General features: G+C 36.9%; 1 protein-coding gene across 17 annotated transcripts in view; it reads right to left on the reverse strand.

Moving 5' to 3' along the window:
- ABLIM2 (actin binding LIM protein family member 2) overlaps positions 1-27,248 on the reverse strand; it is a 145,317-nt gene that overhangs the window by 23,210 nt on the left and 94,859 nt on the right. For 3 of the 17 annotated variants that reach the window (XM_042808154.1, XM_042808151.1, XM_032984496.2), the window contains exons 9-17: positions 25,388-25,465; positions 20,586-20,732; positions 18,638-18,670; positions 15,863-15,983; positions 14,020-14,118; positions 8,407-8,508; positions 7,060-7,113; positions 1,894-1,946; positions 1,132-1,279 (exon numbers count right to left, since the gene is read on the reverse strand). In XM_042808154.1, the coding sequence (XP_042664088.1) occupies positions 1,132-1,279; positions 1,894-1,946; positions 7,060-7,113; positions 8,407-8,508; positions 14,020-14,118; positions 15,863-15,983; positions 18,638-18,670; positions 20,586-20,732; positions 25,388-25,465 (835 nt within the window). The remainder of the gene's footprint in view (positions 1-1,131; positions 1,280-1,893; positions 1,947-7,059; positions 7,114-8,406; positions 8,509-14,019; positions 14,119-15,862; positions 15,984-18,637; positions 18,671-20,585; positions 20,733-25,387; positions 25,466-27,248) is intronic. The other 14 variants (XM_042808164.1, XM_042808153.1, XM_042808167.1 and 11 more) reach the window with 10 other exon arrangements.

The raw sequence follows: 27,248 nt of genomic DNA on the forward strand, positions 1-27,248 counted from the left end.
TCCCCTGCACAGGGAATCCTACAATACACCTTGTGGACATGTATGCAATGTCTGGTGAGGACTACAGAATCAAATCCCTTCAAGTTAGACCACTGAGACTGATGATCCAAAATAACTTTTCCTCTTTATCTTGTTACAGCCTTGTGGCAGACTTTGTAGCATCTGATTTTCTTCTTCCTTAAATAGCTAAACCATAATTTCCTTAATATAAGCTGATGGAGCCAGCTATCACATTACCAAAATGCCCACAAGAATGACATCTTATCCCTGCTGCCAGACATGCCTTGCGTTGCATGCGTTCTTTTGGAAAATTGCTTCCCCAACTTGTTTACCCCAGATGACCTACTACTGCTCTGTGGTCTAAAGTAGAGGGGACAGGGAAAGGAATGGCCTAGTTATCCATTAAAATTCATTTAACGTATTTTTTGTCATTTATGCAATCTTAAAGCAAAATTCAGACCTGGTTCTGATGACCATTTCATTCATTTTCTGATTTGCTGAAATGTGGAGTAAGAAATGTGTGGAACATGCTTTTGGTACTGACAGCTAGCATGGGCATACGGTCTTCAGACCAGTATTTAGTAAGAAGATTACCCCACTTTTACACATGGAAGATTTCTGTGAGTTTACAGGTGCAACTGTGAGCGATAGCAAAAAAATGCCTATTCTAAGCTAATCTTTGGAGCAAAGTATTCTTTTTGCTTATCACGATACAGAATAAATGTCTCTACTGATACTCAAAATACATAGTTTGTATCAAGGAGTAATTAGTACAAGTCAACAATCTGCCTGATACTACCATACTGTCTATTGAAAATAGATAGCATATAACAGGCACTTTTACGTATTAATGAGGGGCAGGTTTTTGTGGTAAGGAACCTCTGCTCTACAAAGAGAAAATACAGTTTCTCTATACAAGCAATGCTTCTTCTTTCACTAATATGAAACTATAAACAGTTTCGCTGTCGAAGTCTCAAGGTACTAAATGCTTACAAGCCATAGCAAACCAGACAAATAGGTGTAATTATGATAGAGAAATGAAGCATAAAGCCAACTAGAGAGCTATGTGGACAAAGCTGCCACATTCCTATCGACAATGCCGGTGGGCCAGGGGATGCAGGGGATACTCACGGGAGTAGCTGGCAGTCACGCCCTCCTGCGCCCTCAGGAAGTTTTCTCTGTCGGTTCCAGCAGTAAGAGACAGGGACCGTGTGTCCAAATCCGGGGAATTAGTTCTGGTGTCCATATCCCCTTTCAGAATAAGCCAGCTGGTCTTTAGCTGGAGAGAGTAAAAGCCTGTTACAAGATTCAGGATTTAACACTTGAATGCAGTTCTCCTACTCCACTTGTCCAGGAAGTCTTGTGAACTGACTGTATGTTTATGCTCATTGCAACTTGTACCATGCTTTACCAAATTACAAAAGTTGGCTATATCATAATTTAGACATCACAGCTACCAAAAACTTTTAACTTTCATCTGGGCTGAGGATAGTTTATCTGCTAATTAAGCTGTCCCCTGTGCTCCACTTTAGAAGATGCAATGTAATTTTCTTATAATTATTCTGATGTTAGCATTTTTCTTGTATGTTAATAGGCACCCTAAATCTACAGGCTTTGCTGAATCACCAATGTATATACTAAGACTGAGTGAAAATCCATGATCTTATTGCTCTTAATCTCAATATCACTACTTCTTTCTTTACTGTAGAATGTAGATTCTAAACCATGTGGGTGAGAGATTAAGCTTTTCTATATCTTCCTGGAAAGACCTAAAAGTAGTAATGATTGTTTCAGTTACATGAAAGAATACCTTTACATATGAATGTGTTTTTAAAAACAGTTGCTTCAAGAAAGATCAATAAAATGCTCCCTTTTGTTCTTTCTGATCATTACCTTCTTGCTATCCTGATCCAAGCTTCCATCCTCCCCTTCTGATCTTCTTGCTGCTGAAAGATTAAGTTAATTTTAAAAGTTGAAACAGATTGTATCTTTTTTGTCTTCTGTTTTGGCTGTGGTTATCTTCCAAATATATTTTAAGAGGGGAAACCCCCCCGCCCCAAAATCACAGAGCTGGGCAGGAAATTCGATGTGTAGAGCTATGGTTTCACAGAATTACTCAAAATAATTTTGAAATTATTGCAGTAATATTCATCCTTCAGGTATACACTGCATTTTGAAAATCTATTCCTGATGGACTCTGAACCTATTTTTTTAGGAAGAAACTATTTTTGGGGAACGATTGGTGGGAAAAACCTACATTATAACTTAGGGACAGATTTATGCAGTCACAGTGCAGACATTCCCCCTTTCTTCTGTGTTATTATGACCATGAAAGTACATATGGTTACATAGATATTTTGTGGTCTGCACACCTGGGCCTCCTTCATTCACAAAAAGGATAGGCAATGATAGTAAAGAAGATAGGAACCAATTTGATATTATCTCTTTATGAAATCTGCAAGAGAGGATATGCCAGTCTCTAAAATTCACAATCCTTTGACCAAACATTTTTCTGACTATATTGCCCTCTTTTTAAAGAGTCTTTTAACAAAAAAAAATATTGCTGATATTTTACTGTTGGTTTATTTTCTTGTAACTTTCCAACTTGCTGAGAAGAAAAGTCAAAACTGAAAATCTAAAGGCTATTCATAAGATAGTTCTGAACCATCCAATGTGGTTTTCCTTGTCTGTTATATCCTGGAGTATTGTTACAGACACTGAGTTACATCTCGGAATTTTACAGAAAGATTTTGTGCCAAATTTCACATAATTTCAGATAGATTTTCAAAACCTGATTCCCACTTGCCTTTGTATCACTCTGTGCTGTTTTGGGGAGTTTTAATGGTACAAAACTGGAGTAATGCAATGATCTAGCATAATTTTAAGGCCATGAGAAGTCTTCATAACAAGGGGGTTGTCTGCAATGACCGAGTAAAAGGGCAACACAAGAGCCCCATGCAACACGATGTAGCCAGAAAACATATTATTAATAATAAAAATAGTATGATAACGCAAAAAATAAGTCTCAGATTAGATTCGCAGACAGAGGTGAGGAGATTAAGTTGCACCATTAGAAGTACTGCAACACTCCCTGCAAGTCGGGAACAATTCTGCCCTCTCTGTTTCACCAGCCAGCATGTTTGCAGAGGACCTGCCCTACATCTAAACAACACTGGCAAAAGATCATCACCAGGAGCATTTCAGTGCTATTCTGTTTCATTTTCTGATGCCATCACACAGCTCACATCCAAACCTTAACTAGTTTTGTTGAGGAGGTGATACTAAAAAATGACAAATTGCAGTAAGGAAAGTATCTATGGGTTAGAGGTGAAAATCTGTAACTGTAGAGTTGTTTTTTTCTCAATTTAATGTGGCAAAACAAAGCTGGGTCATAAAATAAAAACAGCATTATGAAAAAAACACAAGGTTTTCACAGTTAGCTAACAGTACCCTGATGAGGGCATTTTCTCAAGATGGCAAGCTGCTTCTCTGAGAAATAATAGGAAGAAATATCCATATATGACAGGTGAAGAATAAAGTCCCCACATTGCAAGGACTTAAACCTGGTTCACTGATATTTTGGAGGCATACCCTGAACCACCAGTCAACCAGTTGTTCCAGTTTATATGTATGGATCTTGCTCTCACTAAATCAGAAATCCATATAGGCAATCTGATGCACTTTTGGAAATTGTTTTCGTTTCAAGATGTTGAAGTTTTTAAAGGAAAAAAATAAAGTTTGCTCCAAAATGTTATTCAGAGATTTCAAATGTTCCACAGGATCTTGAGAGCATCTGACTTCAAAGAGATGCAGAGGAGTAAAATCATAATCAATGGGGCCAAGGAATACTGTCCCTACCAGGTTTCTGAAAGGGCATTATACAACACATTGCTGGCAGATAAATCCAAGTGGCCTGAATTTCATTCAGTACTGAGCATTAGCTTCACCACCACAAGGGATACTCGGTTTTGCTGTGAACCCCAATGTGAACTGCAAGCTTCACATGCATCAGAGCTAATATTGCCGAAGAGCAGATCTCGTCAATCTTTTTTTTAAAACTTTGAATGATGTTCAAATATTTCTGAAACATGAACACACAAAAGAACAACCACGCAGGCTCCTGCACTCTTCACTTTCTGACCCCAGCTCTCAATCTGATCTCTCTGTATGTCCCACTTTTCCAACACCTTTTTTTCATTCTGAAGTTGGGTGTTTACAATAGAAACACAGAAGCTGTAGCTACAGCAAATCTATTGGGCGCTGCTGTAACCGAAACCTTTTAAAGGCAAATGTTTTGGAAGAGCTTCTTGCACTTTTTGTTTTAAAGAACATTTTTGTGCTTGTTTGTTCAAACTTGGTCTCTTCAGCAAAGGAATGTTCTCTGGCTCCTTTTCAACATGTATTATATTAGTTCAGTGTCCAGTTAGCTTGAGGAGCTGAATCATCAGCTGCTCATGCGTTCATGCTTTAGCTGGGAGTTTTTCCAGAACAAAAAGTAAATTTTATTTATTTTTTATCTTAAAATTTATTTTATTGGAAGGAAATCTCATTGATTTTTGGGGTTTTTTTTGAGTTAAATTATGTTTTGCTCTTCAGTAGAAAAACAATGAGCATGTATTTTCAACATAACCTTTCAGAACACTGAAATATTATATTATATACAATCTATAAAAGAAAACTTAAAACATATATCCTTCTTAACTTATAGAGGTTGCTGACTTGATAACTAAATTCTCTGCTCACTCCAGTGACTATGAGGAACAACTCCATACAGCAGTGCAAAATTGACATCATCCAGACTTCAACTGCATATCTGAGGGATGAAAAATTGATATAAAAATGCCTGGCCTGAAAGAAAAAGAGCTGCTGCTTAGAATCCTCTTTGCAAACCAAAAATATCTATAAACTTAAATGACACAACCAGGATACAGGACATTGAAGCCATGTCATCAGCTTATGTAAATTGTGAAGCTATGTTGATTTACACCAGATGATTGTAACTTTGCATTTGCTCATGATCTTTCCAAACACCACTACGGTATTCAACTTTTTCCTTTGTCAGTAGCTTTTTTTGCTGAGCCTGAGTACTTGCCTCAAATGATCTGTATATCTAAAGACAAGAAGAAATTAGAAAGCTTGGGCAGACCGTAAGCTTGGCACATAACACTAAATCAAGCACTAAGCCAAACAGATACTATTTTGCCTGAGAGGTAAAATTAAATTGCCCAAGATTAGGATACTGTGAGCAGCAACTGTCTATCAAAGACCAACACCTAAGTGCACTGAAACGTCAGCAAGTTTGACTTTGCTCAAAACCATACCCAGAAAAAACACAGAGGTTATCTAAATCTGGATGATCTGAATGTGCAGTTATTTTACCATGAAGCACCAGTTACAGTGAACATCCATGGACTGACTCACTCAGTTGGAGACATCAGTTGACAAATTTCTTTCTCCTATTACTGTATCGGATCCAAATTAGAGCTTCATCCAAAACAGAAATAAATGTCATATTCTGTGAAAGATAGTATAAAAATAACTACACAAAAGCATAATTTAAAAAAATTATGTTAACTGGGTATTTCAAAATCAGTTAAAGCTCCCTGTTACCACGAAAGAAAAAAACGTATAAAGTATTCTTGTTCTGACCATGAGGGCAGTGATGCACCTCTAGTTCCCTAACCTTTCACTCAGGGAAAGTTATCAGCTACCAGCTAAAGCCAAAGTATGGGAGAACAGACACACTGAGCTTTCTCACTCTTTTGTACAACATGGGAAGTCCCCTCTGTGCAGACAGTGCTGCAGAAGGCAAGGGCGGGGGGAGTTGCTCCAACAGAGACACTGCTCACAGGCAAAGCCTGGACCTTCCCTTGCCATGAAGAGTGGCATTGATTCATCCTCAATCCTGTATCCCTGAAGATGTGTGCCTTCATCCGCAAAGTGCCTTAGCTCACAGTGTGATCAATGCCTCTCATGTTTATTTTATTCTCTCATTCATTCCCAAGCAGGTGTGCAATCATGATTAAAAAAATTTTCAGTGTGAGGCAGATTTGTATAACGTATTTTATTTTTACTTTTGTCCTTTGCTTCTAAATGCAGGAGTACCCCAGTCATGACTCTTTTAATCAGAAATGAACTTCTGCACTTTTCAGGCACCCTTATTGCAGCAGAATTTCTATGTATTTCCAAAGATTAATAGTGAAATTCAGTTTAGAAAAATTAATTCCCTATTACTAATCATGTATTATGAACCAAGGTAATTGCCAAACATCACTGAGAACACAGTATGCATTGACACCAACATGGAAATTGCACTGATATTAATTAGTGAACTATACAGCAAAAATAATAATAGAAGAATGCAGACTTTATATTTCTATTTTTCGTATTTACTAGGAACACTTTATATTTCTATTTTTCGTATTTACTAGGAACTTAAATCAGATTCTCAGTGGCATAAAACATTACATATTTATTCATTTGTTTAGAAACTCAGAAACTTTGTTGCTGGGTCTACCAAAGATTTTCCAATCACATCTTGCTGATGTTATCAGCTACTGAATTTGTTCCCAACTGCCACGGTGTGACTACATTTGTTGTTGATACTTTACAGTTTGAAGAACATGCAGATGAAAAGTAGATATTTCATATACACAACTTATCAATGCACTTTTTTTTCCCCAGAAATGTGGAAGTTAGAATTATTTGCAAAAACTAGATCTCCCAAGGCATGCTCTGAAAAAAGGAGAGCAACCTTCTCCCTTTACATGTTTCATATAATTCCATAAGAAAGAAGACTACTTTGAAGTTAGTATCAGCTCTGAATTTCCAAGACAAATCAAAATGTCATTATCCCAGTTTTAGAGAACTTACTGAATCCTTGGACAGCATGTTATAGAAAATGCTATTTAATTTTCACGTTACTTTTCTTCCTTTTGCATTTGAGATTATAGGGACATAATGAAATGCAAAGACTACAGCAAACTAATTTGGAAGTCAAGATGCATTTCTTTACAAAGACATGTAGAGAAAACTGCAACAGAGAAAAGCAGACTGTACCATGCTGTTTGTAGATAGGAGGTTTCCTATAGATGTTATCTTTTACGCCAGTGTCTGAGGAAGAGGAAAGAAAAAGGAAAGAACAAAAGAGTAAGCAAGCAGTTCAGAACATGCTGCTCTTGTCTCCTCTCAGAACTAAAAATGCAAACACTTCAGCAAAGACTATGCATTCATTCAGTGGTTTGTTATTCACTGGTTATTACAAGAGAGTGAAGCTTTATCTATCATCTTTATATATTTAAAACAGCAGCTATATCTACCCAGGGAGCATAATACTGCCTAAGTCCCCCAAAATGCTTTAAGACAAGGACAAATGGCATCCATTCACTGAAATGTAGGTGGTTACATCTGTACTACCAATGTATACTTCATAGACAACAAAGAGAAACTGGCTCTACTTGTCACTACTTAAAATTCATATAGAGGTACAACAGATTCCTATAACAGTGACTCTTGTAAAGGGACTTTCTCCATTAAGGAAGAAAGTGTACATGTTCAGATATGGATGTTTATTCTGGAAATTCCCAATATTCTTATAAGAAATCCTATAGTTTGTCTCTATTTTGAACTGTATTGCTAACTTGGCATTCTGGGAATTTTTTGAAAGCCCCCAGAGCCACAGTCCAGGGTTCCCATATCATGCTGTACAGACATCAGATTTATTTAGTGCTACAGACCTAAGCAGATGCAATTCCTAATTACAGTGTGATTACAGAAATGTTAATCCCAGAAGCTAACATACATAAACTATTCCACTGAACAGGTAGATGTGCTTAACAGTCAAAAAGCTAAACAGTGTGGTCATAAATTTAATGTGCTTGTTGACTGAATGTGAACTTGAAAACATTAAAGTACATACGCAAAGACACAGACACAGTGAGCTTCCTGGAGTTCTAAGTCTTCCAGCTATTTTTAAAGTTTATGTTAATATGACTCGAATTCAGAGAGTAGATGGAGAAGGAAAAAAACAAAACCAAAAACCCCTTCAGCCTTCCCTCCTACACACAAATTCAACAGACCTATACCAGCCATGGCACTATAAATAATTGTATCTTTGTAGGCTTAATAACATTTGTCCATTTGTCACTGTGTGCCTCCTCTAATGCAAGTTTGGGGGTTTTTGTTTGTTTGTTTGTTTGTTTGTTTTTTAAATATTTACATAAGCACACAGCTCTCTCACTCCTTTATTTCTGACATGAAGATTAACAGGTACCAGATTTCACTTGTCAGACATTTTCTTCTCTTGTAGTTTGAAATTCACAAATCAACACCAAAAAATATTACATTCAGAAGAGGATAAACAGGTGTCAGCAATTGAAGATCAAAAGCTAAGCAGTGAATGCCTACCTGGAATATGGAAATGCCTAGGAGCCTGCTGATAGACAGAAGGTGAAGATTTGCTGTCTGAGTACATGGATAAGCTTGGAGTGCTCCGACCACTTTCACTGCCTCCAAGGGGAAGAGCAAAGAAAGCAGATAAAAGAAAAAATGGAAAGCAAAGTAGAGTATTTCAAGCATAAAAGCTTGTTCAGAATGACTTGTTAATCCAATAGTTTTAAATATATGTTTTTTGTAAAATCCATTATTTTTCAGCACAATGTATTGGCTCAGTCTCCAAACTTCTCATCGATAATGAGTATCTGATAGATAATATCAGATTAAAATGCCCTGCTTTGAAACTAAAGATTCCCTTTTAACAACACTTTAATGAAGAAAATAAAAGGATAAGAACATTCACAATCTTGTATTGTGTTTTGCATAGTCTCAACTGAATATTTTTAAAAGTTTAATGCTATGGCTTATGGCCTGCCCCTGAAACCAGTAATGAAATCATTCAGTAGTGTTTAAATTATCTCAAAGCAGGACTAGACCAAAAAACAGATGTTATGCTTAAGTCAAATATTCCTGCATATATCAGTGACAAAAACAGGTGTTGAAATTTGGTTCTTAATTGCAAACTTTTCCCACAGTTAACATGCCACAGCATTTTTTATTTATGCAAACAAAGTTGGATTATCAAGTCATGGATCTATAATGCCATAGTCACTTCATCAAATTTCAAGATATACATAGGATTGATCCGTATACATTTTTCAATTTGTTTTATCAAATGCTTATTAGGTGCCATTCATTTCCTCTTAGCTTATTTCCCTGAAGCACACTCTATGGCATTATAGTGCTGCTTGGCAAACAAAAAAGTAAAGCTCTACTTTTTTGGGACTTGTAAAATCCTGTTAATTTACAGCACTGTTAAGCAACTGGAAGCCAAACATGACAGTTATTCTAACATAAAATGGTTGTTTATTCACTGTTATTGTTTTAGTGCAGATGGAGCACAAATTTAATGGCTAGTAATAATGAAATTATAGCAAGTTTTTTGGGGGTAAAGAAAGTGCGGCAGCTCAGAGCACTAGATGTGTAACTGAGTTCTGCCTTCAGGGAGGGGAAGTTTTATAACCATAAAACTACTGGATTACCATAACTGTCTAGGCCATGCCCATGGAGGTGGTCTCTGCCTCTGCTGACAAGCAGTGGATGCATGGTCATCGTTCTGTCACCAAAGCCACACTTGACATGCACCCACTGAAGTCAACTGGTAGTGCCACTGAGTTGAACTGGAGCAGAAACAGGCCAGACGTGGTCAGAAGAGCATCCTGTGTATCTCATCATACACTAACTAATCTGTTCTGAATTTTGTGTCCGTTATTTTCACAGTTCGCAAAGAATTAAAACTATTCACCTGTTATCACTGTGTACCAAATAACAGTGATTTCTCACTGAAAAAATGTAATCTGAGCAGCTGAGAAATTGAAATCACAACTGCATATTCTGACTTCCCATGGTCTCTTCAAAAAGTAAGGGAAGAATTATGGAATTACTACAAATTTGATGCATCACCACCAGCTTGCAGTCAAATTGTCCTCAGACAAGGAACCACATGATTATTCAGTTTCTTGATTCCTGCTTTGCTCTTGGAAGGAAAGAAATGGTGACAGGTTTTCACTGCACATTTATTAATTTCCTCTTTCTTTGCTGCTTGCTGCCCAAATGCTTGGCCATCCCTACTAAATGGAAGAAGCCTCAATGTCAGTCCCAGTTTGAATGCAAAGAGCAGTGGTAGACACTTACTTAAGGTCTCTTACAATTTCAAAAACCTTAAAAATCTTGTAATGTCACTCATTTAAATGCGATGTTACTACTGGAATTTTTAAATTTAAATAGAAAGTAAAAGTTTCCAAGTGATTTTCACAGTGCATTACTTCCTCATTTACTTAAAAATTATATGTTAATTCTATATTACTAACATATAAAAATATATTCATATATGACCTGTATGAATAATCACTTCATTGAGCTGTGACCCCAAGGTGCTGATATCATACACACATAGAGAGTTGTTCTTCAGGGATAGGGTAGAGCATGAGCAAGGATTCAGGAGGAAGCATTGATTAAGAGGAATAAACTTGTAAGAAAACAGGATGCAAGAACAAATACCAGGAACAGCAAATCTGCAAACAGCTCGATGCAAGGATCATCCGTGTGGAGCAGTTTGCAAAGCCATCACCTCTAACTTGGTTAAAAGGGAAGAATTAAGGACAGAATGAGGGAAAAGGTTTTTCTTGCAGTCCAGTTGTACAAGCCGATGCATATTTAAACTTTAATTCTGTCACTGATATGGACAAAAACCACGAGTAGTTATTTTTGTATGCAAAATGTGAAATACAAGTATTTAATAATAAAGCAAACTGAAGGCCCATGTAGAAAGTTCACGTGTAGGAACTACAGTCAGTCATTTAATCTAGCCTATAATTAAAGTCTCTAAAATTAGATTTTGCCAAGAATTTGCCTCTTTCAAGGTTTGCCCGGTATACACTGAAGAACTTCAAATAAGGTCTCACAGAAAATACAACTACCAGAGAGAGTGAATTTTCAAACTTTTGGTTTTGTCTTCTGCCACAAGCAACTATAGTCTGTGATCTGCTCTACTGGTCAGTGCAGAGTCAAAAACCAGAATCATACCTCTTCTCTGGATTTTGTTTAACTTGGAAAGAATCTGGAAAGGTTTACTTTGAACTTGAGTGTCAACCACAAAAACTTCCTTGTGTCTTCTGGCTGCTGACAGGGTAGTCTGCTCTTTTAACCTTGTGTGTGTGGAGCCAACTGACCAGAGCTCAGACCATGCCCCCTTTTCAAGGGACTGTCAGGAAAAGTATAATATTGTTTATACCTCCTTTCCAGTCAGCTTTTATCTTATCTGGGAGGATAGGAAATTTGATAACAAGTTACAGTAAGAGCTGTCTAAGTTTGGGATGGAACAACAAACAGATACCACTGGCCTAATGAGGAACATGTCAGAGCTGACTCCTGGAATAGGATCGTTGAATATCTCTGCACATGGTGCATTAGCCTAGACAAAGTTTTTTGAAGTTTGATGACTAATTCTTTTCAAGCTTTCAGAGCCAAATAAATGGGCTTTGGTATCTGTGCTCCTGCACTAGAAAGGCAGGATACTTTACAACACGTTTTAAGTAAGCATTTTTTCAGCAGGGCTCAGCACAGACTGTGCATTCACTGACTCCGTCACCTCAAGTGGAAGAGTTACACTAAGTGCAGGTACTTGGAATATCACACCCTGTGATTTGCAAGGGCATGAACTGTGAAGCTTTCTTGAAATGAGGCTGTCACAGGATTTATTTTGAAAACATTCTGAAGACAAAAATCCTTAAAAGAGCACAAGCAAATAATTTGTCTGCATGATAAAGAGTAGTTCATCCTATTACACTTCATGGGAGCTAGACTACAGTATACTGAAGAAAGAACAGGAACTCAGTAATCATATTTTCTGATGGAAAAATGATGAACAAAGTAATTCTCAGGAAGGATATGAAGAAAACTCAGTGAAGTCAAAAGGAAGATTCTGCCTGTTTTAATTTCCCTAGGGTAGTAATATTTCTGTCTCCTGGAAGCTTGAAGAAAGATTTTTATGATGATTGTGGAGTGCTGGTTTTACAAAGATTACTTCTATAATTACTAAGCAGTGTATTATTTTTGGATTTAACCAAATTTTTGAAAATAAATGTGATTTCACTTTTTTAAAACTGAAGTGCAACATTAACCTTGGTCTGGATACAAAGCAACTACTGGTACAATCTTACTCTTCCCATACTAATCACTTTGAAGAGAACAAACCAGCACACTGACACCCTCAAAAGGCTTCTCCAGATAAGAAAAAATACAGTCTGCAACTCAGAGAAAAGAATCCAGAGACCTTGAAGTAGATGGGGTAAATCTGACTCCTTTTAGAGAAAGACATCAACTCAGTGTAAAACAGCAGATAATCTATACCATCTCTGCAGGGCTCAGAATTACCTGTATACGAAAATTATAAACAGGCTCGTCTGCAAGCTACTGCTTGCAAAATATTTTAGTTCCTTGATAAAAAGTGCTGCAGGACTGAAAAATATTGTAATTTTGATCACGCTACTAATAATTGTTTCTGCACAAGGAGCTACCACTTGAGGATTTCTTACTCCAAACAGCAACACTGAGTAATTGCTGCTGCTCTAAACAACAGCAGGTAGCACTGAACAGAAACTCATTTTAAGAGGAGTGCTGCTAAGCAACTGCAGGCGGGCTTTCAAATAAGAGCTTTCCATACAGTGAAATCGTGCGCTGCAGCACATGAAAATGGTTTTTCTTACTCATTACATCAGGTTTGATAATATAATCCAAATTTAGAGGACAGATCAAAAAACTGTTCAAGCAATGCCCCAGAAAATACCAGGGTGTGAGCCAGACTTTCAAGAAATGTAGTGGGGGGGGTGTGACCATTTGTGGTTATGGAAAGAAGCTTTGCAGGTAGACTTTAAAATGACAACAAAAGCTTCATTTCATCAGCTTTCTCCTCCAAAATTTTCTCACCGGGATTATATTTGTAAGACTCGAGCCTGATTCTGTTCCTGTTCATACTAGTGAAATTCAGCTGACGTTGGGCAGAACTGTTTCTGGATACATTAGGGCCCAATGAAGATGCATTAATTATTTTTCCAAAGGCAATGAGTGCCTGCTATTCACTTGAGTTTGCAAGTCTGGTTCCTGCAGAAGGTCGCTTCCTTTTCCGTAATGGTTACGACGGCAAGAACAACAGTTTTGCTTTATTAAATCAAACAATACATGACAGTCAAGTAACAGGCATTGAAAATGTTTGCCATTCATGTCTCCTTCCAGTTCATATTGTTACTAGAGAGGACAGACTCAGGGGAAGACAGATGTAGTAGCTGCATGTCTTCTCTTTCTGACATTTAACTAACTAGCTAAAAAAAAAAAAAATCTTTGTCTCAAAGGTTTTTGGCATTCCTCTGTACTGTCTCACATCTGCAACACAGAGGTGATTAAAAGTTAATATCCACTACAAAAAAAAAATAATGGCAAGGAGAGTAGACTCACTCTGTTTTATAATATATAGCACAGATTATTTGCTAATCAGTGCACCTATATTGATTTAACTAGCTTATCTGGAATAATTTTTGGTAATGCTACAAGTAATATGAAGATATCGAAATGTAGGTTAGAGGGTTAGATAACTGATCATCCAATGCTGGATCCAATGTATAAGCATGTTATAGCATTTATTTAGCATCACCAAAATAGGGTAAAGGTAAACATTGTATTTTAGAACAGATTTTTAAATTATTCCGTCCCTCGTTTTCATTATAAAAGCTAATTCCTTCCCTCCACCCCTCTGAAAGACACTTAACACTCACTGAAAAAAAGCAAAAATAAAACAACCCATACCCCCCACTCAGTTCTTAAAGCTTACACAGTACATAAAGAAAGCACTTGCACAAAATTAAGACAAATTTTATCCAAGTGGAAGCCATGCTTGCACAGACATAGAAGTGAAACACATCTGAATAAGTCTACAGTATCACAGCACAGTTTTGCATTCCTGGACCTTACCTTTGAAGAAAGGGATGTAATGATGTCTGAATGTAGATGTAGGGCTTGGGTGTTGGGGCAGGGAGATGCAGCTACTGGTACCAAGACTGTGAGTACCAGCTGGGGGCAACAGAGAGTAAGTGAAAATAAACTATTTAGTTCACTTACTGAAAGCCACAAATTACAATGCCATCGTTTTTTTCAGGAACATTTTCCTCCTGATGCTTAGAAAACATATAGTCTATATTTAAGACTTCATCTTTCTCTGGTTATTGCTAAAAATATCACAGTGGCTATACTATGCGGTTGGACAAGGGACATGGGCTTTCTGCAGACAGAAAGAAAATCATATAAAATGCTAATAATGTAACGCATCAGAAAATATTCCAGAAAAGGCACCACAAAAAGCATAGCTGCACTCAGGGGAAAATCTGCATATTCAAAAGCTGCAAGAGGGAATGATATATGCTCATAATGGATCTAATGAGATGAAATGGGGAGAGCCTTGTCTCTGCTGAGAACTGTGCTATGAGTGGGTCCAGTTCTCACTGCCGTCGGTGCACACTGGTAGGATTTAGTTCACAATGCACCAGAGCACTCAAGTGCATGGCTAATTTAAGCATTTGAAGAAACGTCCTGAAGTTATTTGAGCTCTGAAAGTTAGACATGTGATTAAGTACTTTGAAAAATGTTCTCAAAAGTCATCTTGTTTGCTTTGCTGTAATAATGTTCAGATAACATATATTGGAGGACTAATGAAAATTATTAGAAGTGGCAATTATGAAGACTATCTTCTAAATTTCCAATGAAGCTGTAAAACATTGGAATTAATTTGGAAATTCTTTAATCTTTCCTCCTTGCTTTAACAGTGTGCAGCTAAGCTTAAGCATGACGCAGCTGCCAAACTTTCAGCGGAGACTAATCTTTCATCTCTTTAATAGATCTTTGATACTCAAACTCATTTTCACTTCATGAAAGACGTTATGTAGTACAAATATTAAATTCCTGTAAAAACTGTTTCTATTAACCATAAAATTTTAATTTCCACTGGAAAGATTAAGAACTCCCAGTTTTCCAGGCTACTTTCTAATTATAATATATCCTCAATGAAATTAAAAGACACCAAGAAAATAATATACATGCTCTGTGTTCTCCACCCAAATGACTGAGTGGAGAAAAGTTAGAAAGAATTTTGAGAAATCTAGTTGATTATTTCCAAGTATAAAACTCTACACAGTGCCCAAATATAACAGGCTTTTATAAGGGACTCTCATGTAAAGATCAAAAGGAGGTGATCTCTCCTCTCTGTGTGACAAGAGCACCAACACAATTGCTGCTACAGCCCAACGCTGCAGTAGCCATTACTGTAAGCTTCTCAACTAAGGCAAAGTGGCCTTCAAAGTCTATCCATTAGAACTACTAGTCACTCCTCCAGATCTTGCACTGGAGAGGAGATAGGGACCATAAACCAGAGGTACAAGAAGGGACACAAAGTCAATTGATCACCCTCTTGGTTTTATGTGCATCCACTACTACCATGCCACACCTTGAAAGAGCTGCAGATTGAATGTGTAGCTTCAGGCAGGATGGGACCAGGATTAAGTCCTTTAAACTGTTCTATCTTCTGTTTACAGATACATAAAATCAATCTTTCTAGACATCTGTTCTCTGTTCTCGTTTTCTTAGATGCTCATTCCTGAAGCACTTCTTTTCCTTCTCCCCATGCCACACTGTTCACAGTAAACAAATCACTGTAACGACCTACTCCACCTTAAACCCCTGTGTACCAGAGTCTACTCTACTTACAACATAAGATAAAGTAATAGAAAAACCTAGAGAATAAATAAGTCTGATTTTCAATTACCTGGTCTGCTGTAATGCTGAGGAGAATGGGAGGTTGGAGTATAGCGACCATAGCCCAGTGAGCCAGCAGAGCTAGGACTTGATGTCCTGTACTGCTTGAAAGATCTGTCATCTTGGTCACCCTGAGAGGAAAAGATGAAATATACATCATTAAGAAAGAGAAATAACTTCCAAAACAGGCAGAATATGCCATTTTGCGCATTTCTGTGCCATGTAGATGGAAGTCAGTGCTGTGGTAATGCTTCATGCAACTGCAATGAAATGAGGTGGCTTTCAGCCGTAAGCACCTCCACCACAGTGTGACTGAAAGAGCTCTGCCAAGTATCAGAGAATGGTCATGTTCCCAGAAAAATCAGCATGTACATGAATTCAAAATGACAGTGTAATTTGAAAAGAATGTAACACTGGAAAAGTGTTGTTTCAGGACAGTGTAATTCCCTGAACATACACAGGCGGGTGGAAGATGAGATCAGGTTAGCATGACAGTACTGTGGTCACTTAGTATCCATATGAATGGATGCATAATGGTTATAGGCAACACAGAAATCAGCATTTGTTGGCTTCGTTAAATCACAGAAACAACTGTGTCTGCTGTACAAATTGGCTGGCATACCGTATTACAACATTGTCATTACTAGATAAGTGATATAAACAGTCATATATAGCATTAGCAGTAATGCTACAGAATTGCGCAAAGCAAGTCATACAATCCATTGCACTAAACTCTTGCCTTTAACCACTCAAAACATTTACACCCATTCCAAGCTCCTCACTCTCTATAGCTAATTAAATTATAATTTGCATATAGTGTCTTCTTAACACTAAAAGCATTACTGGCTGAATTAGATGCAGAAAGTACTTTTTGTAAACTAGATATAAAAGCAAATTCAAATTTCTTGTTTCTTTTATGACAAGCAAGAATTGGCTTGAGTTAACTTCAAAATAGAACAAATCAATGTAACCTGCAGATGTTCTCTTATGAGAAATTGTGCTACAAAAAATGTTTCCCCTCTCCTGTTCCAGTAGGAGTGAATGAAGATAGACTATACCATAGCAGTTGTTAGTCACTTGTCATGAATAGTGGGACATCTTTAGGCATCTGTGTGACTCCCATCATTTAAACACAGAGGAGATTGTACTTAGCCACACCATCATCTCCCGGATTCCTATCAGAACAACTTCATCCATTCATCTTTAGCTGAATGAAGTTTCCTATGTGGCTTCTCTGGGATTATCCTTGACTCCATAGAGATGTAGAATGTTCTCTCATTGTCAGTTTTTCTCATCTTGTTCAGGTATTGTCCATTCCTTCCACCTCATCCCAGCCTTACTGACTGTATTTCCAAAACCAGAAAATTAGTTTTGTATAGTGGTAAGTAGCATTATTGCTTTAATTACCATTTCAGAAGAAATTATCTTAAAAAGTGAGAAAAAATCATGTCTTCCCAATATGCAGTGTTCTGTAGGCATTCTGCCACCAACCCCTCTATGCCCAGTTTGAGATGTTTCCCTCATGAAGCAGCTACATTATTTAATAACCACTCTAACCTTTGCAAAGAGATTTATTTACAAGCACTATAGCGATGTCTCTAGAAAGTCTTGTGATGTTATTTAAATATCATATAAGTGTTAGCTAATGGTCTATGATGTGTCCAACTGTATGATACAGTGGAATTTTCCTCTAATAAAAATCCCTGCAAGAAAACTGGTGACAAGTTTGCAGATGGTGATGCCTGAGCACCTGGTCATAGACTCTTTAGAGAAAGACAGCAAGCATGGCAAATCTGAATAATGAGGGAGTATTCATGTAACACAAGTCATGGCAGCACCAACTTCCACAACGGTGTCACTTTTCAAATTTAATAGTACTGACAGTTTGATAACTGGTAGCTAATTTAAATGAAATTATTATAGTCTTCCAAAACACCAAGATATCATATTGATTGTTTCAGACCTTACCTTTTGTATACTTTGTGTCTCTGTAAGGAACAGTCAATCAAGTTCATGAAATCCACTATTAAATAAAGCATGTTTTTATTTTTAAACTATCAAATAGATTATATCTCTACCAGTTAACTTTTATGTTTAACCAGTGCTTATAGTGACAGTTTGTGATTCACAATTCTTAATGGAAATTTGCAATTTTCTATTAGCAAAATTTTGCAATACATAAAATTGGGATAATGGAGAAATTAGCCAAGCCTGTGATATATAACTGAGTTACTCTCTGGGAAACTATGTGAAATTCTATCACTGCTTCCAAGGTGATGTTTCTTGAAACAATGACTGTGTTTGATCATTAATGCACAATAAAATACACAGACCTAGAAGTTCAGGTATGTGAAAATGATTTAACAGTATGTGTGCACAAGTAAGTAGTTTAACTATTTGTGGAATAAAAAAAAGAAAAAGAAAAAAGGAAGAGAAAGATATGTCAAGCATTAATTCAGGTCAACTCACGCTGGCAGCTTTAAATGTAAACATAAATCATTTTCCCCAATGTATTTCGTTTAGCAGAGCTTGAAGAAGTGACCACCAAACCACCTTTATTTTGGAAAGCAGAAACATGGATGATAGTGGAGACAGATGCATACAGATGACAATCCAGAAGCAGAGCATGTATTCAACACAAGTAACACTGTAAAAAACATAAATTATAAAACCCCATGCACTATACAGGCAGGAGGCAAACCCCATGTTTCAGACACTGCTGGTAATCAATATGACCAGGTTTATGCATCACAAAATTGGTCAGAACAGGAGAATTGGGGATTACCTCAGTAGGTGTTGGAGAGAGCAACTGAGGTGACTGCAAACAGCAACACACAACAAATTAGTGATACAAATTCATGCATGATGTTACTTGTGAGAACTACTCAATATCAATATCCATGTATAACACGTAATATAGTTAGGAAAAACAGCTGTCAATTAAGATAGGGCAATTTTTCTTTTTATTTGTTTTAAAATGAGTAAATAAGGAGTACGATATAAATAATTTAGTATGAAGCTTTTGTTGATTTCTCTACTACAAAATCCTGGGGTCTGGTGAGGCCAGTCCTGTTCCATAGAGAGTGTTGCTAGTAGGGAAATTTCCATTTAAAGCAACTGCCTGAAACTACACACAAACCCTAGTTAAATCTGCACTGAAGCACCTCTAAAATTGGCACTAGAATTTTGTTCCTCAGAGATGGTTGTTTTAAGGGAAAGCAAAATATCTGTACTGTTTAATTTTTAATTAAACATCATGTAATTTAACAACTTGCTGTTTCATCTTTTTCCTTTCAAAATTCAACACTATGTTTGGTTAGTTGAGCAAATCTACTGAAGCTACTGCAGCTGCAGTTAGTAGCCATGATGCTGAAATTTGGAAGACAGGAATTTTTTTTCGCCCTGGCAATATCAAGGACAAAAATATTTGTAACACCATGAAAACACATATGTTGGATTGCAAGCACAGCCCAAAGTCACCTCAGAGTGGGTGCAGTGACTGGGTCCTCACAGGACCTGGGCAGAAGCTTGTTTAGTCTGTGCACCTCTGCCAAGTCCAAATGTAAATGGGCAGTTGAGGAGGGCCACAAATATTATCAGCACCCACGAATTTTGACATAGAAAGGAAGTCCTTATATTCCACAGGTTCAGGGCTCGGCAGCAGCTTTTGGTTTTGTGAAATCAGAAACCTAAATACCATTTAAACCCTTTACCAGATACAGTCCTAATTCTTTTAGGATGCATTATAATGGAGCTACTGTGGTTCTGCATAGTACAGAGAGGATTTGGGAGAATGTCTGGAAATCATAACGTATGGGCTGTACTTCACCTAAGAGCAGCATGGAGACTTTAGTGGTACTGATTAAGTGTAGAAGGTATAAGTGATACCAGGACTAGGGCTATTGTAAATAGTATGGCTATTTTTCATAGCATTTATTTCTACCCATTCACTTACATTTACAGAGAACAAAGCAGACTTCCATTCCAGGTACTATATATCTTGCTAATATACCTAGTATATCTAAGAGGATTGATTTGTAAAAACGTATCTAAAATTATAAGAGAAATCAGAAATTAAAATTAAAGGTAGTTATGATTAGGGAAGAAAAGCTAACTTGCATGACAGGAGTTGCATACAAATATACTTCACAAAAACCAGAATTAGTATTAGTAAGATTATGTTAGATTTCATTAGCACAAATTGCATAATATTAGCTCTGCATGTGAACAGGCTGAAATGCATGCATGACATGAGGATGAACTTTAGGAACAGTTGAAAGAAATTTGTATGTAATAAAGTGATACCATTGTTGTGTTACCAAAATAACATGGTATACTTTTAAAAAAAAAATCAAAAAAATCATGAAAGACCTTTGGCTTCACTTCTTATATTTGCATTATAATTAGCAATGGCTCCTGTTCCTTACTGCATGCATGTAGAACTCCTCTCACAGAAAAACATATTTAATTACATGTCATCTGTTTAAAAAATTATCACAGAAAGCAATTCTTTAATTTCCACAAGCTACAAAATGAAATTAACACCTCACTTGTTTTTTGGAAAGTGTGAATGAATGGGTGACATGACTTAATTAACTGAAGTTATAAAAGTTAGTTGTTTTCTTTTTTTTTTTTTTTTAATTATGCACATGTTTAAGAGTGTTCAGGAACATGTTTAATGATGTACATTAAATCTCAAATTCACAGTAGAAAAAATACCCATGTTTCAGTACCTCCCCGTAACTATGCCTGTCATCTGAAGAATAACTGATATATGGAGAATAGGAGATCATATCTGGGCGGTCAATGTTATAGATGGCTTTATTTTTAGGAAGAGCAGCCAAATCCCTGTAGTCAAGAATTTCATCTCCAAGCTTTGCCTAAGAAAAGGAGGAAAGAAAGCAGTGAGAATAAGAAAGAATATGATCAGGATGCAGTCAGAAAAGGACAGATAAGTGCAGGTAGAAAAGTCATCATCATAATAATAAACTACTTTTTCTGTTTGTGCACATTTAAATCTCTTATATTTACTACACAGTACTGAATATTACTGCCATTTTCTTTTTATATACTGGTGCTTTCTACTTTTCTTTGTCACTCACATTTGACTAACAGGAGTAGCGTGGCATCATTCCAGTTCCCTTGGTTATGTCCTGCTTACTGCTAGCTGCACAGAGACACAAGGGGGGACAGATACTGTCGTCTTTTCCAGGCAAAACACTCTTCATTTTAAAGTGGTTTCAATGTGCAGGGTTTCCCTACCATAAGCATAGTGAATAATCAAATACGTCATTCCAACATATACTCTCCAGATGCTGAAAAACATTAGTCAGATCTTTAATTTTTCCCATTCAGCTGCGTCCCACAGCTTCACCTCCTTTCCTGACTGTGTCTAAGTATCCCTTAATTACGGGTCACAAACGAGCAGATGATGGATTTGCACCATGGTGGATTAGTTGGAAGATCACAGATACCACTTAAGTAAAGTTCAAATCCTTTCATGAGACTCACACAGCCAACAGAGAGAAAGGGCTGTGTCAGTCCCCATTCTCCTCTTACTATGCTTACTCCAAAAGTATAATTATCGAAATACCACATTTGCACAGATTATCCTTAGGATAATGGTAACATGCACCAAAACTGTATCCAGCACACACTGTCTTGCAGATATGACAACAAGTTGGCCACATTGACAGTGGAGAAACGGGCAGTGTAATTGTCTCATTCCCTGTTCAGGCTTTGCAGAATGATAGGCTCTTTGTTGGCAACAAAATGATGAGTGAATCTTGCTATTCTCTGAAAATCTCAGTAAGATCAGCTATAAAACTGTAATAATGTTTTCCACATGTAAAAATATGAAAGTATTCAGCATTTATGTGTGCAGTGATTATATTTTTTCTTAGGAAGAGCTAAGAAAAGTTAAATTTTCCAGGGAAGTTTTCTATTACATTAGTCATACAGGAAAAATTTAGTGCAACAACTTTAAGTTATCCCTTTTTCTAAAACAATGTATGAATTTGTGCAAACATAAGCAACATGGAAAGGAGGAAGATTCTTCTTAACTGTGAAAGTGGAACAAAGCTGCCATAACCATCACATATTCACATTATCATAACTAATGAAAAAATGTGTTTTAATCAAATATGTGATTCTCCAGCGAGCTACATATCTCACCTTCTTTGCAGCTACTTTAAGAAATTGAAGAGCAATGAAATAGCCTCTTACTGAAAATAAATCCCTCCCTGCTGAGAAGCCAGTGGCAAGCTCTGACGCAGAGACAGGTCACGCAAAGGTAAGGAGGCATCTGTCCATCAGGTCTGTTCCAGGAAGACTTTGGGTAGCATTGTATCTCAAAGGAAGGCCAAGGAGGCTGTGATAATTTGTTTTTAAGGTATCCAGGGTTGTGGAGATTATTCTAGTGAACCCAGAGTTCATATTTGGCAATGTTTAAATGTGAATTACAGTAGTTTTAGCCCCTATCTCTCCACTTAGATGTGCAAATGGAGATCCTCCCACTAGACTTCAGCACTGTTATGAGTAAAATTTATCTAATTATGTATTTCCTTTCAGATTAAATATCAAACTGTAGGTAAATTGGGATGAAAAAACACCTTAGAGATACAATTGCTTTCTAAATACTCATTTCTACAAACATTCAGCCTACATTGTTTTTTATGTTATGTGTTTTACCTACTTTCAAATATGTGAGTGGAATTCAAATATGCTAGCGAAGGTTCAAATTAGAGCTACAAGGCTTTAAACCATTTTTCAATTATCTGGTATTTTGGATTCTGCTAAAACCATGCTCTAAATTTAGAGTATCTATTTAATTTGGAGTATGTAATTTTACAATTGTATAATTGCAAATATGATCTGTATAAAAATATATTGTGATTTCTGTTCCTAGTATGAGAACATACAACACAGCTATACAACCTAATCTAAAACTTCCAGTCTGATGTATTAGGCTGGAGCACCAAATTGTCTCTTTGTAAAATTTAGCTAAGGATAAAGGCCTTTTATTTAAGCCTTATTTCATGCCATAGTTTAGAAATCAACTCATTTTTAAGTGGTATTTAGGGACTCTGAGGGGATGACAGCACTAGGGTAAATTTCAGTCTGGGTATAATGAAGCTATCACTAAAGATCATGAAAAGATGCCCATTAACTTAAAGGGGCATTGTCCATTTAGTGCAAGGAGACACCAAAGTCTGGTATCAACAGATTAAGAAAAAGTGGTATGGCTTTAGAAAACCATCTGTATGAGCCACATTCAGGTTTAGTCAAAATATGCTTTCCTCATCTTTCCCTAGCTAACCACTCAGGCAGGACCCAGAAACAGTCTCCCATGAGACGGCACATTGCTCAGAATGATTGCATTGCTCTGACTTCATGCCTTTGAAAATACAAGCACCGTGAATGCATGGTTCCTAAACTTTAACTGTTTTCTCTAAATTCTCTTTTGTTCCAACACGATACTTCACAGAGCTCACCAGCTGTTTAAGTACAGTTTTACTGTTGGTTTTAATGATCTGAATCCATGATACTGCTGAAAGTGGCTGTCCTGTGTGTCCCTTTCCACTCTATTCTGCCTTCTATGTTAGCATTAGAAGACATGTAGATGGCTGGGTCTTTTTTTGCCTCTTTGGTTGGCTGGAAGTTTTTCCTGGGTTATTTTTTAACCAAATCTAGTCTCAAATCTGACTGATCATACTTCTGTGTACCCACTAGAACCAAAGAGGAGACGGGACGACATGGCCAGAGAGGGACAGGGCTACATGTGGTTGGGACCTTCCTTTCAGTGGCAGCATGAATTTAGGTTTGGTAAAACCAGTCACGAAAGCACCCGAGACAAATCTTGAGCATGTCTGTAACTCATAACACTCCTGTAATAGAAAACAGATGCAAAAGACAGCCAAAGAATCATTCTGATAATATAGAATTCCAGTAACATGTTTTTAATTCTTTTTACCTTCCTGTTCATGAAAGCCAAAATAGGATTTAATCAATCTCACAGCTTTGTCAATTAAGCACTCAGAGATGAGACAGATTTTGCAAGAACTTGCACACCTCTGGGGAATCTTTTTTCCTAATTGACTCGTATTTGCCATACAACTTTATTCTTTCACAGTTCCAGCTGCTTCTAAAGTATATTACAGTAACAAACTTTATAATTGTGTGCTGATTTAATGATACCCTTTGAAAAACAAAACAGAACAAAACAAAAAAGAGAATTGAGGTTTGTCCTTGACTTTTAACAGCCTGTGAAGCATACTTAAAGCTGTAATCACAAACATCAAGAAAAACAGTACCATACAACAGCTAGATAAACGTCACTAAAAACATATAAAACTTAGAAGGATGCTCATGCTAATAAAAACAATGAAGTGGTGCATGGCTGGAGAGATAGAGATCATCTGGCCAAAGAAATATTGTATTACATTATAATAGGATCCTAGCATAATCAATAGCCTTCACAGGAGTTGAGGCAACAACTTTTTTTAGTGGGAATATAACACTCGTATTCATCAGCACAGAGCCCTACTGGAAGAAGAGCTCAGAAACACTGATGAGCATTTAGATAAGGGACAGTTCCTTCTCTTCTAGTTCAATCTTACTCAGATAAAGGGTATATTGTGTTAAAAATAATTTTTACTTGAAGAAAAAAGATAAGCTTGGCTCCAAGAAATTCTTTTGCTTGTCTCAGTATAGTAGATAAAAGCCCTTAATGTTTGTATAATAACGTCTCCAACAGCTTTTCTCATCTCCAGCAATTTCCTCTGCATATGGTCTTATCCAATGAGAATGACCTGCTTACTTGAGGGATACTTGGACAGGACAAAGAAGAGCTCTGGGAATACTGAAAGCTCTCCAAGAGATGTTTGTATGGGTCATGCCATACTTGTGGATATTTTTTACCTATTGATGGTAGCCTTGAAAATTTGGCCGTGAACTTTAGCTACAGCAATTATGACAAGAAAGGTACACCTGGTATTGGAAAAATACTCAGCATAAGATTTTAGCATACTTGTTAAATTCTCTCTATGAGCTTTCCAGAGATAGCACTTCTTAAGCCATAAACACATCAGAAGTCCTCTGAAGTTAGGGACTGGCATTTGTCAAAGCCCAAGTCCTGCAATCGCACACATGAGTGTTTTCATAAGGAATGAGATGCAGGCTTAAGAGCTCGATTTAGACGAGTTGCATTCAAATCTAAACTTGTAATCTACCTGTGGGCTGTACTGTTTACTTAAACTTTTCTTTTTAGAAAGCACTGTGGTATTTTGCATGCTCTGGTATAATCCAGCTCTAGTCATAATGTAAGTGCTACAAATACACCACAAAAAATAAGAGGAAACTGCCAGAATTCTGGTACGGCAAATGCAGTATTCCAACATTTTAAATGTGAGAAAGTAAATTCCATTTTAGAGGAATCACCAACTGTAGTGGTTTGGAGACACAACTTACTAAACTGTAGGAGGAAGCACAGGGTTTTCCCCCTCCCACAAAACAAATTTAGCTGTGAAATACTCACATAGATCACACGGCTTGGGGAACCTGATGTACTTGAAGCAGGTACAGAAATAATACTCTCAGAGGAAGTCCTTGTTTCCTATTGCAGGAGAAGAGAAGTGAAACAGATAAGAAATAGAAGAGAGGGAGAAAATGTAACTGTTACTTCAAAAAGACTGTGCCAGGCATTTCATTTAATTTAACCTTTACCACTCAAAAATGGCACATTACCGCAAGCTTAAAACATACAACCATACCGAAGAGTTAAAAATAAAAGAAAACTGATAGTCAATCAAATTAATCTTTTGAAAATGCAAAATTTATTTTACAATGCTTTTTTTTCTCCCCTCCCTTCAGAACAAAATGGCCTGGAGCACAACTGGGATGCCAGGACAGTCTTTGGGTACTACCAGGGACAGGTCAAATTACAAGATGATACAGTGGCAGCATTTTTACTCTAAGGTTATACCATCAAACCAATCTACACTGCTTCTGGAACGTGTCACGTTATGGTGCCATTCACTCACAGCCAACAGTACAACATCCTGCAGAGCATCCTGGATCAGACACTCAATATATTAGTTTCCCTCTCTCTGAATTTAAGACTACCAGATTAATTTTAATACTCAACTGGGTTTGCTCTGTTTTCAATCATTTTGGCATTCAGAGTGACAGAATTTTATTTATTTTTGGTAGACTCCTTTATGATGAAAAATATAATTACTTTTAAATAACAAAGGGTTGTGAGACACAATAATACTAACCATGAGTGAACAGACCTGACATTCATAACTGAAGTTTAAACAAATCCTACTAAGAAATCAATGGGTTTATACCCTCTTTTACCCAGATATGTTAATTCTTGGTAAATACACTTTCTCATCTACGGGAAAATGTGTCCCTGATTGAAAAACGCACATATTTTTCCATGATCTCAGATTGGCCATCATTTACTGTCCCACTGAAGGCTGACATTTCTTACCTAGAGGTTACAACTGTTCAAACCCTTAAAAGGATTTTAGCATTCTTAAGCTGCCAGGTCAAGGTAGCATTCTTCCTACTACTCCAGTCTTCACTTGAAGTATTTACTGGCTTTTAGAAGCAATATGTGAATATATCTGAACTGTACTGTGTTAGCAGAGTAAACAAACTAAATGATCACAACTATCCTTCCATGGACCTTATTTAGCCCAAACAGTCCTGTGGATTCTCTGAGACAGTATGTAGAGCTACTTATCCATATAAAAAAGATTCCGTTTAATTGTTTTGGCATGTCTGAGATTTTCTTATTTTCTCCCTCTCGTTTCACTTGTCTCACAGTGAGGCTCTGTATATACACAGGTCCAAGGGGATAAGCAAGAGAACAAAAAAATACTTGTGGCTGCTGTTGAGATGATCATTTAACATGGACAGTGTAATTGCACTGCTCTTCTGCATAGTTATAGTACATTGCAGTTTTCCAGAACTTGTGTAAATGATATGAAAGTATCATCAATGCAGTGATGTAATATGCAAACCATACTTCTCTTTCATGATGTCCCTATAGGAAGCCCAATGTGGTAGAGAAAAAAAAAAAAATAAGAAAACTGCTTTATGTTTTAAACTCTGTTAAAGTCAAATGACAGTTTTGGATTAACTTCAGGATTCCCTAGATAAAGCTTCAGAGCTTCCTTTTGTGTCATGTGCATCAGTGGAGTGTCTTTTAAGATCACACAGTGTAGAGTGACCCTAAAACACATAACATACCTGGTTGAATGTATTTAATAACTATCAATAAGTTCTTGGAGTTTTTTCATGGGCTTTTGTCAACTTAGAGGTGCCATCTTGTTTTTAAGAAGAACTACAATTATTTAAAATTTCTAACTTTTCCAATCAAAGTGTAG

The sequence above is a fragment of the Tyto alba genome, unplaced genomic scaffold (genome assembly GCF_018691265.1).
Source record: "Tyto alba isolate M040663 unplaced genomic scaffold, T.alba_DEE_v4.0 Super-Scaffold_6, whole genome shotgun sequence".
Classification (NCBI taxonomy): Eukaryota; Metazoa; Chordata; class Aves; order Strigiformes; family Tytonidae; genus Tyto; species Tyto alba.